The sequence below is a fragment of the Pezoporus wallicus genome, unplaced genomic scaffold (genome assembly GCF_028554395.1).
Source record: "Pezoporus wallicus isolate ANWC-B61680 ecotype Strahan unplaced genomic scaffold, APGP_CSIRO_Pwel_v1 contig_6401, whole genome shotgun sequence".
NCBI classification, from domain to species: Eukaryota; Metazoa; Chordata; class Aves; order Psittaciformes; family Psittacidae; genus Pezoporus; species Pezoporus wallicus.
In genome coordinates, this window is record NW_026638608.1 from 2313114 (window position 1) to 2326062 (window position 12949).

The following is a 12949-nucleotide window of genomic DNA, read 5'->3' on the forward strand; positions in this document are numbered from 1 at the left end:
CGCAATGATTCTGCCGCTGCTGCTTGCATTTGGAGACAAAGCTGTTAATGACAAAGCTGTTAATGACCATTCAGCTGTTTCCCTCTTCTGTGTCTTCTGAAAGCAGAAGGAGTGTTGTGGTTATTACTGCCGGTGGATTGGGCCTGAGTTGTGCCTTTGCCTTTGTTAACCTTCCAGTCTGGAATGATACGGAACAAACTCTTATACCAAGAAATTATCCAAAATGATTAGGAAGGGGGATTTCCTCACCCAGCTGGTGGAATTCAAGACCCTGTTGTGGACAGGGAGATAATGAAATTTGAAGCAGAGCTTAAAAATACACAGCTCTTCTATTGTGATATCTTCTGGAAACACTCATGGTTCCAAAAGGTGAATTGGGGTTGGTTGGCTGATACAGGCCACAGAGCAGTGTCCTGCAGTGCCACCGTGGCCGAATACAAGTGCAGCTTTTAGAAAAGGACCTGGTCTTGGTTTAAAGGCTTGCAGTGATCTGATATTTAGCCTCCAGTCGCAGTGGCTGGCCTTGTGTGGAACGACACTTTCTACATTCTTTCACTTTGGGGTAGAGATCAAAATGGGGTGAGGATCCTCAGCGAGCTGTGAGGTGGGATCTGTTACCTGGAGTGGAGGGAGGAGCGTGCCAGGAGGGAATGTAAGCTGAGAAATGATTTGGCAATGCAGGGCTGGGAAACTAACAGTAAAGATGAGCAGTGGCACAGAAATCTTGAGCCACTTTTTGGGCACTCTCAGTTGCCAAAGTGTGTTAACTCTCATTTCTGTAATGCTGCTGGGAAGATCCAGAAGTATTTCTTCTGCTAAGGATTTGCATTCCCAGCAGGCAAGATTCAGCTTCTTTTGTGCCATTTGGAAGTTCTGAAACACGTAAGCTAAGACTTTAACTGTTTTTTTTTTGTGACAGAATTGCCTTGCTTGTAAGTTGGTATTCTGACTTGGGCAAAGATGCGTCTGTTATGGTCTAGTAGGTGTAAGATACATACTGGGAGCTGTAGATTTACCTCCTTCTCCTGTCTGTACAACAGTAAGAGCAGTGGATCTGCAGCTCTTCTGGCGCTCTCCTGGACATGCCTGCTTGTACGCACGGTCTTTCCAACACCTGACAAGAGACAGGGAGAAACATGGAAAAAACTGGTAGGTTCTTTTTGGTTTGCAGAAATATCCCTTTGGAGATAGGGGCTGAAATGTTTTTAATGCCTTAAGTTGCTGTGACATTGCAGGTAATTTTGAACTTAACTGATGATATCCTGTTACAGTCCAGGTTTATGTGGCAGTCCTTATTGCTTTCTGATGTATTTGATCTCTCCTGTTCTGCTGAAGAAAGCAGGAGCTGTACAAAGCATGAGAGTGGGGCAGTGTTAGCCTGTGCAGAGTTGCTCTGGTGTATAGCAGTGTGTTGTGGTTTAAACCCAGTCAGCCACACAGTTTCTACTCCCCCCCCCCCAACTCTTTCTTTCCTTTCCCCGCTCTCCTGGAGGGATGGGGAGGAGAGTTGAAAGAATGTAACTCCCAGGGGTTGTGATAAGAACAGCCCAATAACTAAGGTAGAACACAAACCACTGCTGCTACCACCAATAATGATAATGGTAAGGGAAATAACAAGGGAAGAGAATACAACGCCTCACCACCCACCAAAACGAGCCCGACCGAGCAGAGAGTGCCCTTCTGGCTATCTCCCAGTTACATCCTGGGCATGATGTGCTGTGGTATGGAATACTTCCTTGGCTAGTTTGGGTCAGGTCTCCTGTCCCTGCTTCCTCCTGCCCTCCCCTCCTCCCTGGCAGAGCATGAGACTCACAGAGCCCTTGGTCAAAGTAAACATCGGTGTTATCAGCACTGTTCCCAGGCTGCAAGTCAAAACACAGCACTGCACCAGCTACTAAGAAGGAGAAAAATGACTGCTACTGCTGAACCCAGGACATGGTGTTTCTACACTAGGCCTGCTACTGGTGCCTCCAAGGTGCAGTCTGCAGCGTGGCATGAATTCCATGTGCCTCTCTTGAAGTCTTGTGCCTGTGATACTCTGTCATATAGTGTCAAGTAGCTTTTTGCGTTCTTTTCACCTACTTCAACAACCTGAACCTGTGACCATGCTCAAGCACCATGGAATATAGTTGGAGCACATGTTAAGAAGAGTTGTAATCTGATCTAGATTACTGTTTTCAGACATGGAGTTGCCCAAACTGTTATGCATGGTTCTGCAAAGTGGCACATGTGAGATGGAAGCAGAGGCAGCTTGTTGGAAGAACTTGCACAAACTAAGCAGATTCAGCTAATCACTGGCGTTTGACTCATCTGGTTTGATTTGAGCTTGCTGAAAAGCACGTGCATGAAGGTTTTCTTGGCTGTTTCTGTTGGCAGGTGGAGGTCCAATGTTTGCTCCTTTTGGAAGTCCTAGGAGGTTCTCATAAGCAGGCAGTGGCTGGGGCTGTGAAGAAATTGAACAGGCTGTGGAAAGAGGTGATGAATACCTTATGTGGCCGTGTTCACCAGCTGTTGTATGTTCTGCTGTGCTAACGTGCCTTGCTCTTGTTTCTCTTCAGAACCAGGGTCTGGTGGATCAGTACCTATCTGTCATTTTTGGTCTTGAACCAAACCAGAGTTACGCTGCAATGCTGGGACTTGCGGTGCAGTTTTGCACAGCCCATAAAGAGACTGATATCATTAAACGATACAAGGTAAGTCTGTTGCATTGCTTTTTGGAGGTCCATAAGTAGCATCACTACTGACCAGGGAGAAGGGGGCTGAACAGATGTCCCAGTGAGGTCGGTGCTTTGCGTCTGCCCCTGGTTTCATTACCTGTCAATTCAGTAGCCATGCACTTCTGACTAAAACAGCTGGAATAGACTTACAGAGGTGCCAGATGCACAGCTGTGTGCTATGGCCTGTGCTGTAGCTTTCTGCCCTCTCCACTGTTACAGGAATGAAGGCAGCATTTAGCTCTAGCACACTTTGTGTGTTGAGCTGAAGCGTAGAGCAGAGCACACTGATCTCTGTTTGGCTGTCTTATGTAAGGATGGAAGCAAAGCTTCTGCTTAGTGAGCATGAGTGCCTTCCAGAGGAGGATGAGGTGGGGTGTCGGGCCTGGCTTCCTGGCAGCGTGCAGGGAGCTGGGTATAGGCTGCAATGTGGCTATAATTTGGTGTTTCTTCTTGTTCAGAGTGCTCTTCTGGATTTCTACTTGAAGACCATCCTTATGAGCAAGACAAAGCCTCAGAAGCACGTGCTGGTGAGACACAGTTACAGAGCTGCTTGTGCTTTTGCCCTGTGTGCAGTGTCTGCTGCCGTGCTGAGTGCTTTGCTCCCCTTGCAGGAGAGCTGTTCCCCGCTTCTTCGGTACATGTCTCACGCTGAATTCAAGGACTTAGTTTTGCCAACTCTGCAGAAATCCCTGCTACGGAGCCCTGAGAACGTAATTGAAAGTGAGTCTGTCATCGGTCTGCATTGCTCTGCTTCCTTAGCAGTCTGGAGTTGCTGGGGGAGTGTGTTTTTCTGGACTATGCTTTTGGTCCTGTGAGGCAGCAGGATTGTCTGGTGTCTAAGGGTTAGATGTGGAGAAACAACATTTGTGGTGTGATCCCAAGTGTCTGGGTATGTGGTAGCTACTGTTTGCATGGAGGACAGAATTTCACAGCTGAGTGCTAAGAATAATCCTGAATTAATCTGCTTGTTGGGCATCAATTTATGTTGTTTTATTTCCTGCTCCTTCCTGACCTTGTCTGCTCTTGCTGTGAGCTGTGGGGAAGGATGTACCAAAATGCTAAAAACCAGTTAACAAAATGTAATATGCTGTTATCTCTTTTATCTTCAGCAATCTCTTGCTTGCTTGTATCTGTGAACCTGGATCTCAGCCAGTATGCTCTAGACATTGTGAAAGGACTGGCCAGTAAGTACTCTAAATTCTGGAGGGGATGATGAACTTAGAATAAAGCTTTCTTCAGCTTCCTGGCTGTACCTGTAACAGCTTGATTACTGATGAAGAGACTATTTTATGTGGGAGGGAGGATGATGCTGATGGTGCTGTAACTTGGAACTGGAATAGTTCACGTGACAGTTCCAGAAGCTGAGTCAAGCCACATGTAAAGAGATGCCTTTGTCTTGCAAGTTTGCTGTAAGGAGCTCTTAGCTTGTGCGTTATTTCCCAGGTCACCTGAAATCCAACAGTGTGCAGCTGATGGATGAAGCAGTTGTAGCATTAAAGAACTTGGCTCGACAGTGCAGTGATCCCTCGGCTGTGGAGTCGCTGGGCAGACACCTTTTTGCCATCTTAGGGGGTAAGGATCCATCTTGTAGGATAAGCAGTGGAGATGATCAAAGATTTGCTGCCTTTGGGGAGTTTTGTGTGTGGCATTTTCTCTTCTCTTTGGCTGCCTGTAGAGTGGGGTGGCTCAGCCTGGATCAGGGATGACTGGGCAGGATTTTGTGCTTTTGGGAAGGTTCTTGGTGCAGCACGTAGCTATTGTCTGTAAGTCAGCTGTCGCCGTTTGCTTTTGTTGGCAGGCTCAGAAGGGAAGCTGACAGTTGTTGCTCAGAAGATGAGTGTCCTTTCAGGTGAGGATCCTAGAAGAAAGCTACTTCTCTAGAGGAAGAAACTCAGCAGAATGCTGAGTGGAAAGAAACTGAACTTAAGCCTTTAGGATTCCCTGCCTGTCATTCCAAATTGGCTGTAATTGATACCATAGAGAGTGCTGGGTACCGCGTGCTGGTTCTTGACTTACTGTTCAAAGGAAATAATTGACTGGTAGGTTGACGTGGTTTATATGAGGAAGATGACTGTGTCCTGAGTAAAAATGAAGGCAGAGGTCCTGCAGTGTTGGACTGTGGTGGATGTGACACGTAGATGTAGTGACAAGAAAGAGCTGTTTGTGCAAGGATTGAAATGTGAAGGACTTTCTTGATTTGTTTTAGATTTTGCAGCAAGTGCTGGTAGTTTGGGAGTTAATGAGAGAATTTTGTCCTCTCAGGGATTGGCAGCCTCAGTCACCATGTGGTTTCTGGATCCTCTAGCCAAGCTCTGAGTGGAACCGTCACTGAGCTTTTCATCCCTTTCCTGCAACAAGAAGGTGAGAGCTTTTGCCTTTGTTCTGAGTTTGCTAAGCTGCTTTCATCTTGAGTAGGACTTTCAACAGGCCTGGTTTTCAGGATAAATCTGATTCTGGCCTTTTGTGTTGTAAAATCCATGTCCTGCTCTGATGAGCGATGCCATGGAGGCAGAGCTGTGTCTGTTAGAAGGACATGCATTCATTCCCTGCCTCCTCCTGATGTCATTACCTGCTTTCTGTTGTATGTCCATGTGATCTATCCAGTTGCTGTACTGACATGAGCTCTGTGTTACTTCCTAGTCCATGAAGGCACGTTGGTTCATGCAGTCTCTGTCCTGGCTCTTTGGTGTGTTCGGTTCACCACAGAAGTTCCTAAGAAGCTGGTAGAATGGCTAAAGAAAGCCTTCAGCCTTAAAACCTCTACTTCAGCTGTGAGGCATGCCTACCTGCAGTGCATGCTAGCCTCTTTAAAAGGTAAAACTGTGCAGCTATTAATAACTCTTGACTGTGTGATTGAGAGAAGGGTGATCAACTTTTGTACTTCCTTATGTAAGTAGATAGCTGTGTGGATTAAGAAAGGTTTTGTAAGGCAATATCTGTTCACTGACCTTCATATTTCTCCTTAAAGTCTGGTTTGCCTTCAAGTTTATAATGTTTTCTCTCTGTGTATAACTAGCATCACTGCCCATTGTGCTATCTTTCGTATACCCCCAAAGTCATCTTTGATTCCATTATTTTTAATAGTGCAATAGTACTATTTTAATTTTACAACAGTACAGCCCTATGATAGCACAGGGTTCTCTGTGCTATCATAGGGCTGAGAAAACCGCTCTGAAAGCTACTTGGGTGTCGCAGGATGGCAGAGCTTTCAGAGACATCAGTATCACAGAATCACAGAATGGTTTGGGTTGGAAAGGACCTTAAAGCTCATCCAGTTCTAACCCCCTGCCACAGAGAAATATGGCAAACTGGACGTTGCTCGTGCTTGCTGTGGGCAAGGGGGAATTACTTGTGTGTGATTTGTGCAGCTCTTCAGGGGATTAAGGCTAAAGATACTAACATTTGCTCACCACTGGAACAGTGACTGCCATTGCTTTGATGCACCCAATGAAGCATCCAACTGGAGCATAAAATCCCTAGAGATTCCAACTCTCACAAGCTTATAGTTGAAACAATGCCTGTAGATATTCAGTGTAGAAAATCATGAGGTCTTTCTTGTCCTCTTTTAACACTGTGTGTGCGATGTTGCTTCTGGAAGTACCAGGAACACCTAGCTCAGTTTCTGTGGAAGCGAGGGTCACCAACCAGTGGGATTCCTGACTTGTGAATGCTTGAAGTGGAAAAGATGGTTGTGGCTTGCCAGGAATTTACTTCCCCTCTTTTAGGGAAACAATCCTTGAAGTCAGACTTCTATGATTTGAACCAGTTCCTTTAATGTAACTGAATTAGGGTTTTGTTTTGCATCCCATGAACAGGAACTCATATTGAGATAGGACTGTTCTGTCTGTGAGGTCTGTGAGGAAAGGACTAAAGTGGTTATCATCTAGATTTCTATAGTTCGTGTTTAATGATGGTTGTGCCTAGCAGCTCACAGCTGGGAAGACTCGGAGTGATCCCAGGTTGTGTCTGATTCCTGTCCTTGTCTCATGACAACAGAACTGTTGATACCCTTGTGGTGTGAAGGACCGTGTTGTTTTGTAACTTGTCTCTCTGTCTCCTCAGGTGACACACTATTACAGGGAATGGACTTGCTGCCAATGCTCATCCAGACAGTGGAAAAAGCAGCATCTCAAAGTACTCAGGTTCCCATGGTAACTGAAGGAGTTGCTGCAGCTTTGTTGATCTGCAGGATATCTGTAATTGAGGGACAAACTGGTAAGGTCACAAAGCATCTGGTGGAGTCCAATGCAGACAGGTTTTAAGGGTTACCACTTTTTCCTTGACAATATGCGTGAGACAGTATTCCTTAACCTGTGTATTATTTCTGTGTAGAGAATCATTGACTTTTTATAAACCAGGGAAGGATTTATTCCCATCTCTGCTATGTCAGTGAAGAATTTTTGCTCTTCTGTGGCTTTGTGAATTGCAGCTTCCATTCACCTAAGGCAGTATTCCTCTCTATTCTGACAGAAAGCATTCACTCAGACCTTACGTGCTAAGGCTTGATTGATGCATTTAAGGTATTACTTGCTTGTTATTTGGCTGGTATTTTAACAGACTGTCTTTGGAAAGCATGAGGACTGGAGTTACTGTCCTCCATTAGAGGATATTGCAAGAACTCTCTGAGTTCATGCATCTGCCAGGTTACAAAATCCAGGTGTGTTCTGTCTACCAGAAGCAGCACACCGCTTTCCTCCTTTCCTTAGATTTAGGAAGGCTTGCCCTATGAAAGATTAAGGTGAAACTGACTTTTCATTTTGCAGGTGTTCAGTCAAAGAAACACCTTTTTGTCAGCAGGTGCTTTTTGGGCATGTTTATGGCTTTGGATTAGAGAGATGTGGAACAATTGACCATTTAGCTGCTTGTAAAGCTAGAAGCAACCTGAGTGATTTCAGGAGACAGAATTCTGCTGTATTCTATGTATGCTGGTGAGTTCTGACTTGTTTTGAAGCATCCTTGATTGACAGACATGTGTTCTTTTCCTGTCAGAGTCTAAGCTGAGCGGTTTCTGGCAGCTGGTTCTGGATGAGAAAAAACAAATCTTTACATCTGAGAAGTTCTTGCAGTCTGCATCAGAGGAAGGTAAGTTATCAGTTAGTGTGTATCCAGTTGCTCTTTATTATTTAGTACTTATGAGAGCTGATACTGCCATTAGGCCTGTTCAGTGATCCTTGGAAGATCTAGTTTCAGATTAAAAGGAAGACTGTACTCTTTCAGGAGTACATCTAGACCAGTCTAAGCTTGACAATGAATTAATTTACTTCTCAATGAACCTGAGTTATACAAATTAAAGGGCCTAGTTAACAGTTGAAGCTCAGAAGATGCTATGAGGTAAAATACCAAGGCTACTATTCAAAGGGCCTTACGCCATGTGTATGACTTCAGTACACATTTTATTGTCACTGAAGGCATTTCAGCAGGGCTTGGGAGTTAACACTGCAGTGTTGGTGCAGTGAGTGTGGTATTTATCGTTTGGTTTGCTCTGTTGACTTAGACAAAAATAGGTCGCACACGGTGGTCGGGAAACTTCTGCTGGTATCCAGCGAACAGCATTTCATAGAATCATAGAATCATAGAATAGCTAGGGTTGGAAAGGACCTTAAGATCATCCAGTTCCAACCCCCCTGCCATGGGCAGGGACACCTCACACTAAACCATCTCACCCAAGGCCTTGTCCAACCTGGTCTTGAACACTGCCAGGGATGGAGCATTCACAGCCTCCCTGGGCAACCCATTCCAGTGCCTCACCACCCTGACAGGAAAGAATTTCCTCCTTAGATCCAATCTAAACTTCCCCTGTTTCAGTTTTAACCCGTTACCCCTTGTCCTATCACTACAGTCCCTAATGAAGAGTCCCTCTCCAGCATCCCTATAGGCCCCCTTCAGATACTGGAAGGCTGCTATGAGGTCTCCACGCAGCCTTCTCTTCTCCAGGCTGAACAGCCCCAGTGTTCTCAGCCTGTCTTCATACAGGAGGTGCTCCAGCCCCCTGATCATCCTCGTGGTCTCCTCTGGACTTGTTCCAATAGTTCCATGTCATTTTTATGTTGAGGACACCAGAACTGCACACAGTATTTCTGTGAAACCATGGTTCTGTTTCCAGGTCTGAGTTGGATTTGTCTCCAGCTTCATTGAGATTACGTAGAGGCTCACTTTGAGTACCTATTTTAATGTGTCCCGCTTGCTGTTTGTTTGTTTTCAGGTAAAAGAATGTGTTTCCTTATGAAGCCTCGTGCTATTCTCAGTATTTGTCTTTCCCCACAGCAATGTGTACAGTGCTGCAGCTGACAGAGCGCCTTCTCTTGGATCATGCACAGCGGCTGCCTGAAAGTAAAGTTCAGTACGTAGAGCTGTGCTTGCTGCCACTGGTCTGTGTCTGCTCCCTGAACGTTAATGTGGGCAGTGGAGAGGGTGGGCTTGGGCACAGAACGCTGAACCCTTTATGCTCTTCTGCCCAGTTGGTTTGCAGAGCTGCCTCCCTCCCTAAAGCTGTTTAGTTCTGTTTGCAGGCAGTATCACCGTGCCCTTGTTGCCGTTCTGCTGAGTCGGAACTGGAACGTTCGAAGACAGGCCCATCAAACAGTTAAGAAGCTCTTGTCCTCTCTGGGAGGGTACAAACTGGCCTATGGGCTCTTGGAGGAGCTGAAAGTGGTTCTCAGTTCTCATAAGGTGCGTAGTTAAGAAGCCTAGTTTCTGCCTAGTTGTTTGTGTGCTGCCAGTCACCTCCCTACCCTAGACTTGCTGTTGGTATTGACATAGAGTATGATACAAAGATGATTTGGTTTCAGATGGTCTCCTAGAATGCCACTGGGTATTAGATCATTGCATATTACTGTGTCCGTGTCTGTGGTGTGCCTAATCTTCCCTATATACACAGTAGACATATTATTTCAGATTATTTTGGGAATATGCTCTAGTTTTGCATGTCCTTCTATTATTTTGATGCTGGAGGACCAAGTGCTTCATTCCTTTCCTGGTATCCTAGGTCTTTGGCTTCTAGCTCAAGGTGCCTATTTAAAACAAAAGTAATATAGATGCTTTAGTAGCAACTATTATAAAAATGAAAACAAAAAGGAAAGTGTGCTGTGTTACTGGGCATGATGCTAAGCCAGCACCATGTCTAGTTGTGGAATAGATTAAGGTATGTGAATTAGGTGCCAAGGCTGGGACTTGAAAGTCGTTTTCCTATGTCATAGATACAGCCTGAATGATGTATTTTTGAAAAGCTGCTGGGTAAAAGGAGGCTGCAGAAGCTGGGTGTACTGTTCCCAGCCAGCTGGTTCAACCTTCTCAAAGTCCTCTTTGCCAAAAATGACAATTTTGGTTTCATTTTGCCCAATCTAGTATAGCCCTCCATTCCTAGTCTTTCTGTCGCTGTCATCTCTGCTTCAGTTCCACTGTTATCCGTTCTTCCTTTTTCCCTTGGAAAACTTCAGGTTGGTACTGACAGAGGGAGGAGATTGTTAGTATTCAGTATGGTGTTACTGTGGGGAAGTGTGCTCAGGAAGGCTTGATGTGGTGTGTTGATGACAAGTTGTCCACTCAGGTTCTGCCTCATGAGGTCCTGGTGACGGAGCTGGGAGAGCTGTCGGAGCTAGGAAAGACATACGTTCCTCCCCGTGTCTTTCATGAGGCACTCTGTGTCATCTCAAGTGTGGCAGGGCTTGATGTGGATTCCTTTGAGCCAGAAAAGCTGGCACTGGAGATGCTGCTGGTGAGCCATCATCCATCTGTAGGTAAGTGGAGGGATAAGACCACTTTCATGGCCAATGTTTGGGTTCTTTATCTTACCTTTTTAGTTTCATTATATTAGCATTCTGCTTCATATTTACTTGGTCATTTATTCTTCTTGCTAGTGGCAGTGCAGCCAGGCCTTTGGCCAACCCTCCTCATCAAGATGAAGATAGATCCAAAGGATTTCATTACCAAACACCTGAATGACATACTACCCAGGATCACTGCCTACACTTCGGAGAACCAGGTGATAAACTTCTACTTTCCTTGTGTTAGTTTTGGGAGAGGAGAGTTTTCTGCAGGAGTTAAGTACCAACTGGTCTGTGAGGAAGAAGATCTGTCTAAAATGTGGGGAAAAGGCAGATTCAAAAAGAACAACTGGTGCAAAGGAGCTGGGATTTAAGGGGGGGTAAGAATGTGTACCAGCAACTGAGTAGAACTTTAGAAAAGATACAGTCACCCACTGAATAAGGAATTAGGCATTACAGCATAACTGCTTCAACAGGGCATGTTTTTTTAGATAATTTCAAGGAATACCAATAATACTTCTTTTTCCCTTTTTCTTGATAGTCATCTATGAATGCAGTGGGATCTCTCGCTCTGCTTTCACCTGGTAGAGTGCTACCACAGCTCATCAGCACTATCTCAGCATCAGTGGAGAATCCAGCTCTCTGCCAGGTTACTCGAGAGGAATTTGCCATCATGAAGACACCAGAGGGAGAACTCTATGACAAATCTATAATACAGAGGTAAGACTTTGTGACTTCTTTTCTCTCTGCACCAGGGGTTGATTGCTGCTGGCATTTAGGCAGTGTGCAGGTGGGTTTGTCAGATGCTCTTTCTGTACAGGAGTTACCAGATTTGTGTGCCTGGATCTTAGTTCAGAGCAGTGCTGATTCTTTTCTCTACTTTCCCTTCTCAGTGCTCAGCAGGATAGTATGAAAAAGGCTAACATGAAGAGGGAGAACAAAGCTTATTCCTTCAAGGAACAAATCATTGAGCTGGAGCTGAAGGAGGTGAGCTAATGGGAAGAGGAAAGCCAAGTTGGTCACTACTACCTCATCTGTTTTGTTGCATGGCTTCTGTCATATGTGTATCTCACTTAACTTCTGTAAGGGTTGTTAAAGAGGTGCTTCCATCTTGTTGACAGCCATCAGTTCAGTTCAGCCTGGCCAGAGGCTGTATCTTTCTTCTCTACCTAGTCAAGGGGATGGTGTTTATAGCTCCTGGTTAATAAGGACCATTGCTCTCTGCTGCAGGAAATAAAGAAGAAGAAAGGAATAAAGGATGAGGTGCAACTGACCAGCAAGCAGAAGGAGCTGATGCATGCGCAGCTGGAAAGGGAGTCTCAGATAAGAAAACGGCTGAAGGAGGTTAAGTTTTGATGGTCTTTTTTGCCAGCTACCCTGGCCCAAGTCATTTTGATAAAAAGAGTAGAGAATATTCAGCAATGAGCTGTTTGTTTCTGTCATTAGAAATTGGATCTGACGGCTTGATTTTATTTCTTTATTGTTAATGGTAACTTTTGAATTTTTTATGGTAACTTTTGAATTATTCCTTTTACAGCTTGATAATGAGCTGGAAACAGCTCTCGGGCTCCTGGGCACTGTTATAAAGAGAAAGCCTCCAGGTCTAACTCAGTACATCCCTGCTCTCATCAGTTCCTTCTTGCCACTTTTTCGATCACCTTTGGCTGCTCCAAGGATTAAGGAACCTTTTCTTTCCTTAGCTTCCTGTGTTATGCCAGCTCAACTGAAAACTTTTGGTTAGTATTTGCAATTACTGTTTAAGGGCAGGGTGCGTTATTTTTATGGCAGGGCAGTGAAAATCCTTGCTCTTACGAGCTGTGGTTCATGACCATTTGCCACAGAAAACCAAGGGGGAAATCCACTCTGGAACAGTGCTTAGGGAGATGACTGCAAAGTCCCAGAGATCTTGTTGCTGGATAAGACTGGGTCCAAAGAGAAAGAGTTGTCTGGTCATTCTAATCACCTCTAAGTAGCAGTTGGTTGCAATGGTACTGTCTCCCTGTGCAGAGTTTGGAGGATGTGAGTGTAATTCACACATGCAACTTGTAAGGAAAGCTGTCCCCTGTAAGCCTCGGGGCTGTGCTTCCTTGCTTGCCTCTTGCAGCCGGGGCTGTTGCCCACATCTGTGCTGTAATTCTTGGGTCTGTGTTCTTGGGGATTTTTCTCTCTCAAGAAGTCTCTGGGTTTAGTCCTGTCATGGATTCTTTACTCTTTCATACCAGGTACTTTAGTGAGCCATGTGACCTTGCGCCTGATGAAACCAGAGTGTGAATTAGATGAATCCTGGTGTCAAGAAGAGCTGCCTACTGCTCTGAACAGAGTTGTTAACTTGCTGCATGCCCACACCATTCCTGGCCGAACAGGCAAGGGAGAGCCAGGTAAAAAGTATTGTAGATCCCTCTGACACCCCCCCATAACACTGAGCTGTTTCAGGTTTTATGGTTTATGAAGTATTTTATACATGAGACT

At 45.1% G+C, this 12949-nt stretch overlaps 1 protein-coding gene across 1 annotated transcript in view; it reads left to right on the top strand.

Moving 5' to 3' along the window:
- The window catches only part of GCN1 (GCN1 activator of EIF2AK4), a 42471-nt gene that overhangs the window by 4112 nt on the left and 25410 nt on the right, over positions 1-12949 (top strand). Inside the window, exons 5-25 of the mRNA XM_057411505.1 lie at positions 1041-1149; positions 2377-2475; positions 2559-2693; positions 3176-3244; positions 3329-3437; positions 3827-3901; positions 4161-4289; positions 4516-4566; positions 4980-5078; positions 5358-5531; positions 6780-6932; positions 7707-7799; positions 8982-9057; positions 9227-9386; positions 10264-10453; positions 10574-10698; positions 11022-11200; positions 11374-11467; positions 11711-11824; positions 12018-12216; positions 12703-12858. Coding sequence (XP_057267488.1) covers positions 1041-1149; positions 2377-2475; positions 2559-2693; positions 3176-3244; positions 3329-3437; positions 3827-3901; positions 4161-4289; positions 4516-4566; positions 4980-5078; positions 5358-5531; positions 6780-6932; positions 7707-7799; positions 8982-9057; positions 9227-9386; positions 10264-10453; positions 10574-10698; positions 11022-11200; positions 11374-11467; positions 11711-11824; positions 12018-12216; positions 12703-12858 — 2588 coding nt within the window. The remainder of the gene's footprint in view (positions 1-1040; positions 1150-2376; positions 2476-2558; positions 2694-3175; positions 3245-3328; positions 3438-3826; positions 3902-4160; positions 4290-4515; positions 4567-4979; positions 5079-5357; positions 5532-6779; positions 6933-7706; positions 7800-8981; positions 9058-9226; positions 9387-10263; positions 10454-10573; positions 10699-11021; positions 11201-11373; positions 11468-11710; positions 11825-12017; positions 12217-12702; positions 12859-12949) is intronic.